General features: G+C 37.2%; 1 protein-coding gene across 1 annotated transcript in view; it reads right to left on the minus strand.

Annotated features, from left to right (window-relative positions):
* The window catches only part of RAD23B (RAD23 homolog B, nucleotide excision repair protein), a 42304-nt gene that overhangs the window by 7097 nt on the left and 16015 nt on the right, over nt 1-19192 (minus strand). Inside the window, exons 2-8 of the mRNA XM_059411129.1 lie at nt 18687-18768; nt 18289-18368; nt 15109-15374; nt 9944-9999; nt 4876-5003; nt 2325-2457; nt 236-363 (exon numbers count right to left, since the gene is read on the minus strand). Of these exons, the coding sequence (XP_059267112.1) occupies nt 236-363; nt 2325-2457; nt 4876-5003; nt 9944-9999; nt 15109-15374; nt 18289-18368; nt 18687-18768 (873 nt within the window). The remainder of the gene's footprint in view (nt 1-235; nt 364-2324; nt 2458-4875; nt 5004-9943; nt 10000-15108; nt 15375-18288; nt 18369-18686; nt 18769-19192) is intronic.

A 19192-nucleotide genomic window follows, 5' to 3' on the forward strand; every position in this document is an offset into this window, starting at 1 on the left:
AATAATTTGATTATTTTATAATAATCAAATTATTATTTGACCAACTTAAATTAACCTACCTCCACCCTCCGACTCTTTTTTTAGTACATCTAATCTATAGCACATACTATTGATTGCAACTCAAGAGAAAAGTTTACAGAGCTTATGGAGGGGAAGGGGAGTCACATGGACTTAAAAAAAAATAGGATATATTCTATAAACCCACTTTTGAAATTAACTTCGATTAAATAGTTACCTGCAGTAATTGAGGATTTTCTCGACCTATCTGTTGTAGCAATGCTGGAAGCAGGGAAGGATTCTGTTGAATAATCTGTCTCATCTGTTGAAACTGAGGCTGATTCCGTAAAAATTCAAGTGGATGTCCTAAAAATCACATAACATTATAAACAAAAGCAGTAATTATGTACACAATATATATACATATACGTGGTTCAATCATAATTTTAGACAGCAAACACTGACAAGCAAAAAATTTGATGAGTTCTCAGATGTATATAAAAATGGGAGTAAATAATGACAGAAATCTTTCAACTATACCAACGTGCAAGTCTTATACTATAGAAATTACTCCTACCGGTATAGGTAGAGTGCAGAACACTGAAAGAAGGAAGTTTTCCTACAACTGTTAGAGGTAGTTAGTATCATCAAACAACGAGAAATTATGATCTGCATGCACTCTATCAAAATAAAAAGTACTAACACTGTTCCTAAGAAAAATATTTATCTAGGATTAACAAAACCAAAAATTCCACTTTCTAATACAACCCAAACCTTTAAGAAAACAAAACAAAACAAAACAATCTGAGCTCGAATTCCTAGGAAATTCTAAACCAAAGAAGTGAAAGATAATACTTAAAAGTTAAGAGATGAGATATGCAGATCAGAAGTTTTATTAATACAAACTTAAATTATAATTAGGAAGACAATTTTGGTTATTACAATTAAGCTTCAAACATTTTTAATTTATAAAAGCTTGAGATAAATAAGCTACAAATAGGGGCACCGGGGTGGCTCAGTCATTAAGCATCTGCCTTTGGCTCAGGTCATGATTCCAGGGTCCTGGGATCGAGTCCCACATCAGGCTTCCTGCTGAGAGAAGCCTGCTTCTCCCTCTGCCTCTGTCCTTCCCTCTGCTTGTGTGTGCTTGCTGTCAAATAAATAATCTTTAGAGAATAAAATAAGCTACAGGTCAATCTAGTCCTAATACATTTAGAACTCTTTAGTCCAAAATTCCATGGCAATCATAAATATTAAGGATGCCAAATAAGACAGAACTTGCCAATTTTGGGGGGTAGTGGTTGTGCTCTGATCATACTACAGGAAACCAAGAATTGCATGTAACTATGTTTTTGAGGTTACTAATGAATTATGGGCATTTTTCGGATGTTATTTCCTTAATTATTCAAGAAAATCATTCAAATTAAAATGGCCAAATGAGTATGAGAAGTAACCTTCCTTCTGTGACACCGGTTTTATAGATGAAGAAAATGAGACTCAGGAACTAAATTAACTAAGGACTGCTAAATGGGACAGCAGTCCCTACCTGAACAAAAGCTGTGGCCTCTTCTTTCCATTCTTGTGCCAACTCTGCATAAATGAAAGCCTGTCCTCTGGGAGACTGTACACAAAAATGAAAGCCTGTTCTCTGGGAGACCGTACACAAAATACTCATGGCTTTTTGTCAACAGGAGCGGTCATTACATAGAGCTAGGAAAAGCATCAAGAAGGGCCTCTTCAAAATGAAGTTTAAATTACCTTATCACTACTGTGTACAGAACGGAGCCTGAAGGAGAACAAAGTAACTTGAGCCCACCAAGGCTCTAGGGCCTCCTCTGTAGTCACACCTTCATCAACGGAAGGGTGGATGCTGACCAGTAAACAGAGGTGAATTCAAGATTGGCTTTCAGCTCTAGATACATGTCTTCAAAGTTCTCAGTGCTTTATTTCTTTGGTGGTAATAACAGCGACTAAGATTGTCCCAGCTTTGAAATTACACATAGTTTATGATATGCACAGGGGAAGAGAAGAGACAAGGTGAGCAAACATTCTGAATGACTTCAGAATGTTAACACAAAATGCAAACTGGGAAGCCTCTCTTCCTCGGAACAGGCTAAACAGAATGTGCCCTTTCCAAAACTACAGCACTGAGGTCTCAGCGAGAAGTTAATGCAATTGCCACTTGGGAGAATTTGTTTTGGGCCCTTTTTTAACATTAATGGATAGAGAACTTGTATAAAGAGTCCTCCAGATGCTCCAGGAACAAGCCTCACCTCACACTAGAAACTCAGGACTGTGCCCCCACACCCTCACCAGCCCATGCTAACCTCCAGGGCTCGCTGTGGTTGTCGATGCCGTCGTAGTCGCCGCAGCGGCCGCCACCGAAGATGGAGGAGCCCCAGTGCTGACCGCAGGAGGGGTGTCCACCACAGCCTGACTCTCTCTATCTCCAGGGATCCCCTACAATACAATTTCCCAGCTTTAAAATATCTTGTCATTCAAAGATAGTTCAATACTATACAAAGAAAAAGATTTATTGATCTATTTAATGTGCTTGTCTAATTTCCAAAAGCATCAAACAGATATCTGCTTCTATTAAAAGTAAAAGATTAAGACTTATCTAAAAGCTGTGTATATTTGGATTAGATTAGAAATGACCTAAGCATGATATAGAAGAACCCATAGTGCAATAACGTAAGGCAGCACAATGTCCAGTAGAATTTTCCATTATGACAAAAATGTTCTGTATCTATGCTAATAAAATATTCATTGATCACACAAAGCTACTGAGAACTTGAAATGTGGCGAATGTTACTAAAGAAACTAATTTTTAATATACTTTTAATTTTATTCAATTCAAATAACTATTTGTACTTAACACTACTTAATAGCTATTTTACTAGACAGTGCAGATCTAAGATATAAAGAGATTTGTAATTTAAAACATAAGTCATAAAATGTTTACATACAGCAACATATTACATCTAACATCAAAGATCCTAAATCTGTATATAATAATATAATTTTTAAAAATATCAATACAAACCTTATCAAAACTGGACATTTGTTTTTTATGCTATGCATTACTCTATTTTTTGAATTTCAGGGAAACTTTCACCAGCTGTGTGATAGCAAGGTTTGCATTTGTAAAGCTGAAAATTATCCAAAGAAACAGGTTTTGACACATGTGCAGTTCTGAAATGAATCCTGAGGCGGGTAAAAATCTAATGGAGACAGAGCAGGTGGCAACAGGGGCCAAGCAAGGAGGAGCTCCTCTACTGAAACACGGTTCTGAGAAAGCATTCTCCAGGAAGTATCACATACAAAAAATTAAATTATTCAAAATTTACAAAAGTAGATGTAAGAACCTTAAATATTTCAATATTTTCTAAGTTTATAGTATTTGTCTTTTGAACTTATTATAATCTAAACTGCATTGAGACTTCTGGAGCACTATTTTGATGCATGATTTACAAGACTTTTCATATACAACATATCAAAAAAGTCTTTATGAAATCCACATAGATTGTGAAGGAGAAGAATTAAGAAGGAAGTATTACATTTGGGTAAAAGAGGATAATGGTTAATGCTTCCATTTCCCAATAAATCAGAAGCTGAAACCATAAACATATGAAGAATTATGCATAATGAACCACATGAACGGTAATGGCTGCTAGCATGAGATGTCACTCCGGGCATTAGAAACAAATGTTTTTGAGACTTCCTTGACTATTACTGACAATAAATAAGCTAACAATTCAAATGTGAATGGAACCAGGTAAATAACATCATACATTGAATTAAATGCATGCTATTATATCAGGAACCAGGGAATGGATGGGAAGATAATGAATTAAAAAGAGTCTATGATCTAAAACTTTTCCTAAACCCTTACAAAAATCCAGAATCCAAGTTGTCCAGACAAACCAGCTCTCTGAATTAATTAATCAATCTACCCATCTATCTTCTAAGTCTTTTATTTTTTTTTTTTTAACCTAGGCTTCATGCCCAGCTCGGAGCCAAACTCAGAGCCTGAATTCACGACCAAGACTGAGATCTGAGCTGAGCTCAAGAGTCAGATGCTTAACTAACTAAGCCACTTGGTCACCCCTTTCAAGTTTTTATTTAGGATGTCAGTTTTTTTTTCTTTTTCTTAGCTATCTAAATTTGTAAGTGAAATCTCTTCATTTTTAAAAGTTGGCAACTAATTATAAAAATGTACACAGCATAAGACAAATAAAATTGGTTGCGGGCTTCCAACTTGTTACTTTTGCCCTCTATCGTAGAGGAGGAGCACCTAGGAGGGGTGCCTGGGTGGCTCAATTGGTTAAGCATCTGCCTTCGGCTCAGGTCATGATCCCCAGGTCCTGGGATCAAGTCCTGCTTCGGGCTTCCCGCTTCGGGCTCGCCGCTCAGTGGGAAGCCTGCTTCTCACTCTCCCTGATGCTCCCCTGTTTGTGTTCTTTCTCTCTGTCGAATAAAATAAAAATAAAATCTTAAAAAAAAAAAAGTATACCCAGGAGTATGCTGGCCATCAAAAAAGCCACTAAAATGGTAGATTAGATTTTAAAAAATTATCCCACACTCCAAACTGTCATCCTTTGAGGATAACATGAATGGGGTAGAAGTTACTACTCTAAGTGGAGAGCCAATTTTACAACTCATTTAGCCATGGTGTTTCCTAAATAAAAATCACATCAAAATCTTTTAGAAGAGGTTACATTTTACCAACACAAGATGTTAGCAAATTAAGAAAAATACAAACATTACATAAATTACTAGCATATATTCTCATTCTCCTGTGAATTATTACTGTTCCTTAAAAGTCTTTGAGACTTCGGCATTAAACTACAATAAATAAAGTGAAATATTTCTCACCATTAAAAGGTACTCCACTGCTCTGTCAGGGTTGTTGAAACTGGCTCTCAGGGCTGCAATCACTTGCTCTCGTTCATATCCCATTGACATGATTTCAGTTACCATATTCTCATAAGACTGACCTGTCACTAAGAAAAGATGTGTGGCATGGGAGGAAGGAAAAGAAAGAAAACATTTAATAAATATGCATTTCCCGTGTATTTCTTGAATGTATAAACAATATTTCAGGCACTACAGGACTAGGGGTACAAAAATGAGTAATGGAACAAACTACAACATATATGTGTATGGGTAAAATAATGCCCCCCTGCCCATCCCTGGAAACTATAAATGTGTTAGGTTATGAGGCAAAGTGGAATTATGGTTGTTAATCAGCTGACTTTAAGAAAGAGAAATTATCCCAGATTATCTGTGTAGGCCCGATGTAATCACAAGGGTTCTTAAAAGCAGAAGGAAAACAGAGGGGAGGGTCAGAAAAACAGATCTAAAGACAAGAGCAAAGAAGCAAGGTTGCAGATGCTATGCTGCTGCCTGATGACAGGAAAAAGGGGCTATAAGCCAAGGAATGCGGGCAGCTTCCAGAAGCACTGAAAGGACATAGAAGAGATTCCCCCCCTGGAATGTACAGAAAGGACTGCTGCCTTGATGGTAGCCCAGTGATTCAGCCCCTTGATTTTAGTCCAGTGAGGACTATGTTAGATTTCTAACCTACTGTGCACCTTAAGATAGGTGCTCATCTGTTGTTTCCTACCAAGAAGTCTGTGGAAACTTATCACATTAGCAACAGAAAACTAACACAGTATGCGTAGTAAGTACAATAAAAACATCAGATACAAATATACGAGAGAATTAGCAGGTCAGAGAAGGCAACCTGGAAGAGACTGATGAACTAATTTTTTGAAAACACAAAGGAGGGATATTTCAAGCAATCAATTCTACTGTAACAACTTCAGTTTTCCTTCGACATCTTTTATTACCAAAGCTGAAGAAAAAAGGAGGTTAGAAGCAGGAAAGTTAGGCTTTCATATACAGATCTTGTGTAATGCCCCAAGCGCTGCTATCCCAGGAAGTCACATCCCACGGGCTACCGCCAACCCAAACTTGCTTTTCATGGAAATGTCAGACCACAGACAACAGTCTGAAAAGAAAGCCAGCTCTCTACACCAAACTTACTTCACTTAAGCCATCTTGTCTTTCACTTCTCTTATGGGTACCATTCCCTTTCTTGTCTCCTTAAAGAACTGGACCCTTTGGTTATCCTCTCTTGTCTACCTCCCATCTTTCACTCTCCATTTAATCATCCTGATCAGCAGTTGACTATATCCTAGAATGTCATCCTAAAAGCAGAAGCCAACCCCCTTGGTCGGATAATAATTCCTCTTTCAGAAACTGGTCCATCTGTCTGCTGCCTTCCCTTTCCAGCCATAGCTAACTGCACAGGCTGTGTCCACTTTTCACATTCCACTCACTCCTTAGCCAATATTGATCTGTGACTTTGAATCTATAAGATTTCCCTCTCAGATGTGTCCCACCATTATCTGTTTTCTCCATTTCAATAACCAGCACCTCTATCCACCCAAGCCCAAGAACCAGGAACCCTGGTGACTGCAAGTTCCCTCTCCCTTCCCTTCCATCACTTATCTACCAGTGTTATCTGCTAGGTCCTACATCTGAAATACAGTGCAAAACTGCCTACTTCCCACTTTCTTCACTGCCTTCACTCAAGACCAGGCCACAACAATCTCTCATCTGGATAACACCCTGCTTCCTCTCCTGCCCCCGAGCCTATAATCTATTCTTCTGCCGGCTGGAAAAGCAAGCTTTTTAAAAAAGAAACCTCATCTCATTTTGGGTTCCCAACACTCAACAATCTCCACACACCACACTCCAACCACGCTGTTGTTTTCCAGCTTACTTCACAAGTCATACCTTTTAGAATCAGTCCTAGAACCTTTACACACACACACACCCCCCCTCTTCTCTGAGGGGTCAGTTCCTTCACAGCTCCAGTTCTCAATTTAAACTGAGAATACATCCCAGAGATGTACTGCCTAACTATCCCAAGTAAAGTACCTTCTATTTTCTTAATGGGAGCCCTTAGTTTCCTTAAAATCATTAATCGTGATTTTCAATTTACTTTGTTTCACCACTTCTTTCCCCCATCTGAACAAAAAGTTCAGCTGTACAAGGGACCCTGTCGTTTTACACTGCCATTTCCCTGGCACAGGTGACACTCATCAGTTGAGTGCTTTGTTTTGTTTTGTTTTTTTGCAGAATTTTCAATAAAGGCATTTAATAGCTATGAAAGTATAGTTTAAAAAAATTAAATATCCTTGAGCAAATGTAGCATTCATGATCTTGCTTAGAATAATGACTTTTCCTTTCCCCTTCCATAAAGGACTTGTTAATATATTTGTTCTTAATTATCCATTCAAATGACTCTAGCACAAAGCCACTTAAGTGTCAATATCCCTTCAGTAATCAAGTTCCCAGGTACAGAAATTAGCATCAATATAAACAAAATTAAGAACTGTGGAGTATCTGAACTACACTATTATGACATGGCGTTTCTCATTTAATCCTCACAATAACTCCATGAGAAAGGTTTACTATGATCATGGTTTAACAATGGCTGGTAAGTCATGGTACAGATACTAACACAGGCTGTTAAGAGTCCAGAGTCCCACACCTAGTCATCAAGCTACACCTCCTAAAATTATGCCTCCTAATTAATCAAGTTATAGAACTCAGAAAGAGATGCCTATAAGCAGTGTGATACTTTCCAGATAGTAATAGTATAAGGGCAAATGACTCACAGAAAAACTAGAGACAATGGACAACACAATAGAGAGCTAATGAGGTTACAGTGGAGTAGTGATGAAGAACCTTGTTGTGTCACTAAGAGTGAGCTGTGGTCTTATCTTCCAGGTCACACAGAGCTGTGAAAGGAACTAACAGCGACCTCATTAGATCTGCCTTTTATGAAGTCCACTATGACACGGCACTGACCAGTTACGAATAATGCAGGAGTTATCCGTAAGATAAGGCTGTGAACTACAGTAGTCAAGTGGCAGCGAAAACAAACTATTCCAGGAACCTCAGGAAGGAGGGTTGTCAGGACCCTGAGCTAAATGGCCCATGAGAGGCGGGGAGGTCAAGGACAATGCCAACATATGGTAGAGATGATGATGCAAGCAATGAGGAACAAAGAAGAATCAGATGGGAGGATAAAATAGGATTCCATTTGGAACCTGAGGAGTTTATGGAGGTTGTAGACTTTCCACATGGTGGCTTAAAGAATGAGTCTGGGGGGCGCCTGGGTGGCTCAGTGGGTTAAGCCGCTGCCTTCGGCTTGGGTCATGATCTCAGGGTCCTGGGATTGAGTCCCGCATCGGGCTCTCTGCTCAGCAGGGAGCCTGCTTCCTCCTCTCTCTCTCTCTCTGCCCGCCTCCCTGCCTACTTGTGATCTGTCTCTGTCAAATAAATAAATAAAATCTTAAAAAAAAAAAAAAAAAAAGAATGAGTCTGGGGACTCAGAGGGAGATGTGTACTGGAATTATAATTTTGGGGATCTTTACAGTATATGGGTGATATTTGCCAGTCCCATAGTTTGAACTTTGAACTATGATCTCTAGCAGAACCACAGAAGATCCATTCACTTAAGGGTCAGATAAAATGAAGAGTTAACTAGAAAGCCTGCAAAGGAATACTCAAGAGGCATGGATCAAGAAAAGAGCAGTGTTATAGCCACAGAAGGCAAGTTTAAAGCAGCAGGGTATCAATGTAAAGACTGGGAGGATTAAAGAGTAAAAGGGTCTTATGACCTAAGTTGTGTAGCGAGCCAGAGACATAAAAGTACAACATTGCCTTCAAAGGACTAGGCATCTAACAGCGGCAGCTAGAATTCGGCAACATCGTGCTTTCCAACGGAGGTGGCAGTGGTGTCAGCCAGACAGTTCAGGAGCACAAGGGGCAAGTGCCAGGTGGTTCCAGCTCTGTAGGCAGACGGCACCTGACTGATTTCTGGGTCACCTCTTATAGTCTTTCCAGTATCTCACTAATAATTTCTTAGGATTAAGCCTTTCCCTGTCTGAAAGGGATTTCTGTTTTGTTGACTGGACACTAACTCAGACTCATTTGACAGCAGACTAGTCCCAGAACACAGTAAATGTAAAAGAGTAAATGTGGGTATGGTACATCCAGGTGACCTTACGTTGATTACTTACAACCATTTTGACCCTACATGCTATGGACAACCAAGATGCCATTTCCATGGCAATGAAAGGATCATGGAGTTCAAGTCATCAGGTCAGAGGCCAACTCCCCAGATCATATGAGGTACTATTGCTGTTGGAACCCTGCTGCTGCAGCAACTAAGAAGCTAGAAGCCCATACCACTGAAGCTGCTGTTCCTAGTCTTTCTCCTCCCTACCATTTCCAGTAATAGAGAACAGAAGAAAGGAGAGGGATGGAGTTGCCAGCCAATAGACCAACAATTAGCAGGAAAGTAGGAAACGTACTAGAAGTATCACAAAGGGAAAATGGGGGAGGGGGGACTGATTTTGACAGACTAAGTGTGAAGGGGAGATGAAAAAGCATTATTCAATAGTTAAAGCTGGGACAAAAAGGTACATTCACTGCAGTACCATAAAAGCAACAAGACAGAGATGGGACATGACAGGGCTCCAAACTGGAATAAAGATGTGCAAAGAAGATTTAGTAACATTTTATACCCGTTTTATAAATATTTTTAAATAAACCTATCAACAGTTCAAACTCTGTTAAGACTTCATTTAAAATTCACATTTGAAAAATAGAAAATAACCTGCTTTAACCAAAAGAATATGCTTGACTCTAATAATACTTTAAATAGTACAATTTAAAGAATTCAATATGTAACACACAAACTTACAAAGTCTTTAGTAATATATTAATCAAATAATTATCTAAATCATTTAATAGCTTGATAATAAGCAACCATGAAAATGAACATTTTCATGATCTAGAAAAATGAAATTAGAACCTCCTCCCTACCTTTTGTAAGGTTATTTATAAGGTAGATACTTACCCAGTGCACTGGTTGCATCTTCAAAAAGGTTTGACCGAGAAGAATCTCCTGATGTACTGCAAAAGGTTTTCAGAAAATTGTACATCAGAAAGTACATAAAACTTACACTGAAGTTTAGTAATGGTCCAAATTGTAAAGATACTGTTTGATTTTAATCAAATGTATAAGTCTGGCTACAGTTTTTAAACCATCTTCTACATTAAACCCCAAAGCTTTATCCATAACATTTATGGTTTGGGAAGAATTTTCAATCTTAATATTCATACTGTTCTACAAATGCCTCATTTTAAATGTCCAAAGATAGAAAATAACAACTGAACAGAATGTTTACCATTTAAGGAATACAAAAAAAGATAATGCACAACTATTTCCCTAAAAGAATTTATAAGTTAAATAACCTGTAAGTCAAGTCACAATAGAAGAAATACCAAACAACGCAAGACCTACATTAGTATCCATTTTCACTAACCAGAAGAAATCTGAAGAGAATTTTCTCTAAAGAGGATTTCTGCTTATACAAGAAAAGTGAAAATAGTGTTTTGTTTGTTTAACAGCAAGCCTTTACAGAGGAACACACCCTGAGAAGCCAGCGCGGGCCCCGAAGCTCCTTCCCCAGAACCATACTCAGCATCTCAGCATCAAGCTGCCATAACTGTGTCTGTGAGCATCTGCACTTCATCTAAATTTATTCTGTGCCTCCATTACCAAGGTGTGTGTGTGTGTTCAGAAAAGCCTGAGAGGTTATTTTATAGGTCTGGAAATGCTCAAAACTTTTCCACATAAATTTATGATAACTGCTTCTTTGCAATTATTTCTTTGCTTATGCCACTTTGGCTTACAAAAGGTTTCATAGGAATACTCTATTTTCAAACAGTGGGGGAAACCTGTACAGAATAAAGAGGTAACGTAGAAACCACATTATGCTGGAAGGCCTGGGAAATCTTTACATAACAGAATTTCGGTTAGGTCTTATAGGTCAGTTTTTCACGCAGGAGCTGATAAGGCATTCAAGTCAAGGAACATAGCAAAAAACAAAAAATGGAGAGGTATGTTAAAATCCAAGTTGTAACCAAAAGCAAACCAGTTTAAAAGGACTAAGTTTCTGCTGGGCAATTGCAGAAGATGAGTCTAGAAAACAAAGCAGACGAAAACAAGATTATGAAAGACCATGAAGAGTAGGCCAAAGAAAAATAAGTTGAAGTTTACAAACTAGTAAAGGTAGCAGCTGGCAGTTTAGATTAAAACATATATACAACAAAACACACACTTACACCTCTCCCAATTAAAAAAAAAAAAAAAAAAAACACAGTATGGGCAGCTGGGTGGCTCAATCAGTTAAGCGTCGAAATCTTGATTTCGACTCAGGTTATGATTTCAGGGTCATGAGATCGAGCCCCATGTCAGGCTCTGCACTGAGCATGGAGCTGCTTAAGATTCTCTCTCCCCCTCTTCTTCTGCCCCCCTCCCCCTACCTATGCACAGCAAGAACAAGGGAAATACGTTAAGTCTGAATTCATTAATTATTTTTTAATCCTCAGTTTATTCATCAATACAATGAAGTCCATAATAATATCCATGTATCCCAAAGTGGTGTATGTAGGGTTCTACTGGTAAAGTATTTCGCAAAGTGCCTGGCATCATAACATCTGATATGATTAAACTAATTTTCTGGTGTAACTTTTTAAATGATCTTCATTTAACTAGATAGCAAAGCTAACTTACATAGAAGGCAAAACTTTGAAAAGAATTATATATAGTTATATATAGAACAAATAATTCTCCTGCCCAAGTCCCCTACCCAGGGAATAATCACTACTACCAGTTTCTATATAATAATGACTTGTGTCTTGCCTTTGGGTGTGTTTTATTTAACTTAATTATCTCATGTCAGCAAAACCACAATGACCTCCTATTTTCCCCAGACATACAGTACTCCATTTAATTGACCAAACCAAGCCCTTCAAAGGGAATTTTCAGTTTGGTTCTCAACTTTTAAATTCCTTCTGTAGTCAAATTTACCAACTGTTCCTTCTATGACTTCTTTGATTAAGATTATTTTTATTTTTATTATGTTCTCTAGTTTAGTTTCCTTTTATGTTGATTCTTTATCTACCTAGAATTTATTTTTAGAAGTATAAGGTATATGACCCATCCTCCCCCTTCCATTTGGCTAGACATTAATCCCAACAGCATCTTCGCACAGTGGTTTCAAATTACATCTTTATCTTATGTTAAGTCCCTGGTATGTGTTCTGGTCTGTTTTTAGACTACCATCTATTTACTTAAGCACTCTTTTTAGTAAGAGCCATTGTAAATTACTGAAATCATTACCACCATGTATAATATATTTTACTACCTGACAGGATTAATCTCCTTCATTCCAGTTCACTTACAGAACAATCTGTGCTGTTCTGCACAATGCTTTAAAATTTCCTTTTATATATCTCAGATAAGAGTGAGGTACGGCTGAACCACCATTATTCAGCCTTGATTCTACCTCACCACTTCTTGCCCACCTGCAGAGGAAACCACTTATGAGTTAGTGTGCCGTCTCGTTGCTACTGTTCTTCTGCACATTGCTATACACAGCCACAGAAGAGAAAATATATGATGTTGTTTTGTAGCTTTTGTTTGGTTTATGATTATTGCCCATTGTTTTGTAATGTTTTTCTCACTTGATAACAAAGCCTTAAAAACACATTCACTCAATATGATATATACTACATACTTTAATTCGCCAGTAGCACTTCAGGAAGCCCAAGAATACAGATTTCTGGGATCCACCCCCAGATAATTCTGATTTAGGTGAGGGTTTAACTTCAAACAAACTCCCAGTGATGCTGATGCTGCCCACTATCACTCTGACTAGCACTGCTCTCTAATATGAATAAATTACAGGTCGAGTCATTCCCTTACTAATGTATTTAAGTTGGTTCCTATTTGCCTTGGACTATGAATAACGTAGTCTTGTGCACACGCGCAACTTCTCTAAGGTAGAGATAAACAAGGAGAATATGCATTTTAATTGGTGGTTTCTCAAGAACAAAATTGGCCTAAACACACAAACACCTATAATGAAATGTCATGCCAGTGGTGTCCCTCAAATTCATACCAACATTTCTCCTGATAATTTTAAGTTTTGTACTTTACAGGACACTCCATGTTTTACAATACAGATGAAAGGACTAAGGCACATTTAAGTAGTTTTCTGAGCTTCTCTCATCCTACCTTTCCTGTGTTATCCTTCTCTAAGGTGATCATTTGGAGAAATAAGAATAAACAGTTGCGGGGGGGGGGGGCACCTGTGTGGCTCAGCCGTTAAGCAGCTGCCTTTGGCTCAGGCCATGATCCCAGGATCCTGGGATGGAGCCTCATATTGAGCTCCTCGCTCAGCAGGAAGTCTGCTTCACACTCTCCTCCTGCTTGTGGTTCCCTTGCTGACAAACAAACAAACAAACAAATAGCTGGTGTATAAGGCCCAATCAAGTAACTCTAGCATCTGCTCTCTGTATCACTGATCATCTACTGACTTATGCAACTTCTGTACCTCTGAAAACATAGTAATACTGACTCTTGAGAATGGGGAAATCAAATTGTAGCCCCAGGAAGAAATTTTAAAAAGTTAACAATAAAGAAATTTGGATAAATGCTCTTAGCACATTAAAATGTATCAATCGATTCTGAAATTCTCACAATGAGCTTTTCAAAGAGCTGAAAACATATCAGAAAATAAGGTATACTACACTGAATGAAGACATATTTACAGTTACAATGTTTAAAATGATCTGGGAAATCAATGTGTTAAATTTGTTCAGTTCTCTCCCAAAGACAGAACTGATATACAACTTTTGACAGAACAGCTAAACCTGAGTCTGGGTTGTCTCCCACCAGGTAAGAGTTTGAATGCATTTCTAAATATACACAGGAGAAGCATCATGTTAGGCAACAGTGTCTCAGAATGCCTAAAGCAAAGTTCAGCAAGCAGGCATAGGGGAAATATTTTATTACCTTAGCCTATGCTCTCCTGGTAGGGAATGAATTCCCTGGAAAGAAGCCCTAAGTGAGCAATTAATCAGATGACTCAAACTCCTTTAAACACCGTGGACTGGGTCAGACACAGTAAACAGACATAAAAGCAAAACACTAAAATAAAGGATCATAATTAAATTTTTTCTAACCATTACTATATTTATCACAAATATGCTTTCCTATCAGTAAGTGTCTCCATATCCTGTATAGATCTCTGTTCCATCTGGTTCTGATTCCAAGAACTACTGCCACTGAGGTCGCAAGTTGTACTAAAGTCACAAAATACAAACAGCTTTAGTGCCATTGCACACTGGACTAAATATAACCCATGTTCTCAGGTAAAAGAGAAATTCCCTATACAAGTCCACCCAAGAGAACCAAAGCACATGTTTTGTTTATTTATCCTTGGGAGGAAAAAAACTTTTGTCATAAACTATTCAATAATCCTGCCAACTTTCGCACAAGAAATTATTTCTTGTTCCTCAAATATCCTGCACCTTTTCTTTTGTATTAAAGATCTACACTTATAAGACTTAAATTTCTACAAAAGTTCACAAGAAATATGGATTAAACTATACAATTCAAACAATCCATATGTTCAACAAAAGGTGGTAGGTTAACTATGCGCAATAGCTGGTATTTAACTCTGCTGTGAATATGTGCCATTTCACAGCTTTTACACCCATTATTCCATTTAATACTTATAACAACTCTAGGATATAGGTCCTATTGTCATCCACATTTTACAGATAAGGAAAGTACCCAAAGATGTTACTTTTCTAAGGTTAAGTGCCAACAAATGTCAGATCCAAACACAATGCTATGCAGCAACTGGAAATATTTAGTGGCATGGAAGGATATTTATAATATAAATGACAATGATCAGAGAAGAATATAGAGCAAATATAAACAATGATTAGGGAACAAAGTCAAGTTATTTATAATACGTCAAACTATAATAAAATAGCAAGTTATAGTTTTATAATTTCTACAGGTTATTTACAGTTCAGTGTTTAGAAAAAGTTTAATGTAGCAGAAACAAAGTTTGATCCAAACAATCATCAAGATAAATACATGGATGAAGTTCTTGCCATGAACTTGTGTTGAAATACGATTTCCTAGACTGCAGGTCTCACCTGTCAGTTGCTGTTGGACTCGTAGCTACTGGTGTCTCTGCTGGCTTTTCTGCAGGCTTCTCTGGTTGCGTCGCACTAGCAGGTGCAGGTTCAGAAGATGCTGTCGTTGGTGCTGGAGTGATGGATGCAGGGGAAGGAGTAGGAGCCAGAGCGGGAGCCGGGGTTGGGGCCTGAGCCACAGCTGGAGCTGTGGAGGAGCTAACTGTGGTAGTGGTGGCAGGACTTGACTGTTGGGTTGTAGCTGGTGCTGGTGTCACTGCTTTGGGCTAAGCACATTAAAAGAGTAAAACAATGAATTATGATAAAATACCCAAATTCTAAGTAGACAGTACTGTTACAGGAGGCTACAAACATAACACCAACAAAAACTTGCAACCTGGAAATAATTTCATAAAGCAACATAACAAGTGATCAGTATTAGCCATCTGAATCACTACTTATGTACTCTCTCAAATAATTAGCTTTAGCTAATAGTTTCAGTCTTTGTTATCAAGTTAATATGAAGAAGAACCAGAAGCAGCCGCTACTCAGAAATATACACAATGTATACTGACAAACAAACACCATGTAATTATTGTCCCACCACCCCCAAACATTACACTTTAAGTTCCTTGGTTATAACTTTCAAGTATCTATTGTCATTTAAAACATCACCAAAATAACTTTTTTGTTTGATCTGGCTAATATAAAGCACATTGGAGAAAGAGTGGCTGTGCAAGGTAGGGCAGGGGACTTAAAAAAAAAAATACTAGCAGTGTTCATTCTCTTCTTTCTTTAATTCTAAGAGTCCTGTGTTTAGCCCTGTAACTTTTTAAACTGCCAATACCCTGCAAATTATTAATGTCATAAAACTCCAATCTAAATGAAGTGAAATTTAAATGCATCACTATGCTCACTTATTATTTCCCTTAAGATTACTTGTGGTCAGTATCATATAGTCACATTCCATGCCCTCAAGGTCTCTGTTGCCACAGAGCTATGTAAGCCTCATTCTAAATGGAATCAAACCCATCCCCTTTTTGAAGTTTTTCTGCTCACTTCTGTTCTAAACATCTTTTTCCTGTCTCTTTATAATAAAGTCATTTCTCATTGCTTCCATAATGCCTACGTTTTTTCCCTTCTAATAGGGGGCTTCTCTTATTAACTTGAAAATAAAGTAACTGCAAATACCAGTAGAGTCCTATGTAAAATAAGAAAAGGCCTGGCTTAAGTAGCTATTCTATAAATGCATGGATCTATTCTGAGACCTATCCTGCTTAATTCTTAGTAATGTTCTAAATAATCAAGGTTATTCTAATACAAATGAAATAAGATCAATAACATAGACATCCAAATATATGGCTACCACATTTTCCACTATATACTATTTGTGATAAAACTAGATGAGACAATGCAATATTATTCAGCCCTAAAAGGACACAAATTCTGGCATATAGCTACATGGATGAACCTGGAAGACATATTATGCTAAGAGAAATAAGCCAGTCACACAAGAAAAACACACTGATTCCACTTAATATGAAGTATGTAGAGTAGCTAAACTCATAGAAAGCAGAATGGTGGTTACCAGTGACTGGGGGATGGGGGAAATAGGAGTCACTATTTAGGGGGTACCGACTTATAGAAACGGATGGTGGTGATGGTTGCATAATGTGAATGTACTTAATGCCACTGAACTGTACAATTAAAAATGGTTAAACTAATAAATTCTGTGTTATGTATATTTTATTACAATTAACAATACTGGACTGAGTACATGATTCTGTTCCTCTATTTAACACTTAGTGAATATAAGTGCTTTAATATAACAAAATCACTATGGTTCTTAATGGATTAAAAACTTTTAAATCTAACACCTATAAACTGTTTAGCTGCTTTTTCTCAGAACAAAATATTCAGTTAATTACAATTTACTTGCTTAACTGTTTTCTACTGCATATATTACCTTAAACTTAGGAAAAAAAATCCCTCTCATTTATTCTTTCAGTCTTTGATAAACTGGCTTCCAATTACGTATTTAAACTTATTTTCAATGTCACAAGTATCACTGATCTTCTCAGATTACAACTCAATCCAAAAGATTCCTGTCACAAGTACCACCACATCTCTATTTGTTTTAACTCTCCACTGCATGCTCACGTATCTTTAAACAAAAATATAACAGTATCTCTGAAAGAACCCAAATTCATTCTTCACTTAAGAGGAAAACTTTGACTTTTATAAATGCCCCAAATATGTTTCACTCAAAAAATTCCCTTTAAAAAACTTCCTCAAGGGGAGCCCAGGCAGCTCAACTTGGTTAAGTGTCTGAATCCTCATTTGTCAGGATTCCAAGGTCCTGAGATTGAGCCCCATGCCCAGCTCTGCACTGGGCATGGAGCCTGCTTAAAATTTTCTCTCTCCTTCTGCCCCACCATCTAAAAAACACCCCTCCAAACCAAAAGCTTTCTCACAACAATCATTCTACCATTTCTTAAGCTGCCTATTCCCTTTCCAGTGTCTAAAAATCTACCCCCTCAACTAAGGAGCATCACTGAAATTAGGAGTTTACATGCCTTTTCTGCCGGAGGAGTTGGTCAGATCTAGTACATAATTTACCAAGTCCCTTTAAGGCACCCCTATTAAAACCACAAAATAACTATTTACTCAATTACTAAGAATCACACTTTTAATTACATAATTACTGATTTTACTGCTCCAGCAAAACTTAACAATTTTCACATGACATGTTTTAACTGTTTCATTTAAAATCATGTTTAAGCTATATAGGGGCGCCTGGGTCGCTCAGTGGGTTAAAGCCTCTGCCTTCGGTCATGGTCTCAGGGTCCTGGGATCGAGCCCCGCATTGGGCTCTCTGCTCAGTGGGGAGCCAGCTTCCCCCCCACCCCGCCACCGCCTCTCTGCCTACTTGTGATCGCTGTCAAATAAATAAATAAATAATCTAAAGAAAAAAAAAAAGAAAATCATGTTTAAGCTATATATATGTATGAAATAATTAATTTTATGGCTGACTCAAAGTACAGTGTTTTAACAACAGTTAAGTACTTGCCATATGGATGTGCATAAACTGTATTCACTTATTAAAGTATAACGGCTTAGGACCATTATTTTAAAAACAAAACAAAAAACAAAAAAAACTCTCACATGCATAAAGATATACAGAACAAGGCTCAAACTTACTTTTGTCACCATAACCACCACGAAGTTTTTTTCGTCAATTTTATATTCTTTTAGAGCAGTATCATCATTGAGGATTTTGCCTAGTACATTAAGAAAAAAAGAACACATTATTTGAAGCCCCATAACCTTTGTCTTACACACAACTGAAGATCAAACAATCACCAACGTCAATTCTATCAATAAGAAAAACATTAACTAATCAGCCAAGATAAATATAAATAGAAATGTACTTGGGTAAAAAGGCACTAACATCTGACTAAAAGATATCAAACACCAAAAACCATCTATGTTTCTGACAGACTCAATTTGTATACACAATTTATAAGATGACAATTTCTAAAACCAAAGAATGTCACTGTAAACAAGATAGCATATTACTTTTAATATTTAATTCATACCTGCATAAATTAATTTTTGACCTGCTACAGGAAAAGCATCTTTCCCCTTTTCAGATTCAATTTTCTCTTTCAGTGCTTTTACCTATAGGAAAAATAAAGATTTTTTTCTAAAAAGTCTAAACAACAAATGACAATTCAGAATTTGAATAAACAATGCAAGGTAAGGTTTTATGCATATTAATTATCAATAATTCCAAAAACTTAGAGATGTCTTTACAATATTGTTTCAAAAAAGACTCATTCTTAATGCATATCATTAGGCATAATAGGTATGAAGTTTGTTTTACCACAGTTGCTATAAAGATAAAAAAAAAAACTTTACCAGTTGACTTAATAAATCCATTCAAAATATTCAACATCAGAAAGTTTTGATTCTCATTATAGTTTATGAGCTTATTTCCCAGAGTAAAAAAGTAAACAAAAACTTTCTCACCTAAAAGTTCTAAGAAAATAGTCATATCTATAACAATAATAGAAGTCAAATATGAATGTTAAATGCAAATGAT

This window comes from Mustela nigripes, chromosome 9 (assembly GCF_022355385.1).
Source record: "Mustela nigripes isolate SB6536 chromosome 9, MUSNIG.SB6536, whole genome shotgun sequence".
Lineage (NCBI taxonomy): Eukaryota > Metazoa > Chordata > Mammalia > Carnivora > Mustelidae > Mustela > Mustela nigripes.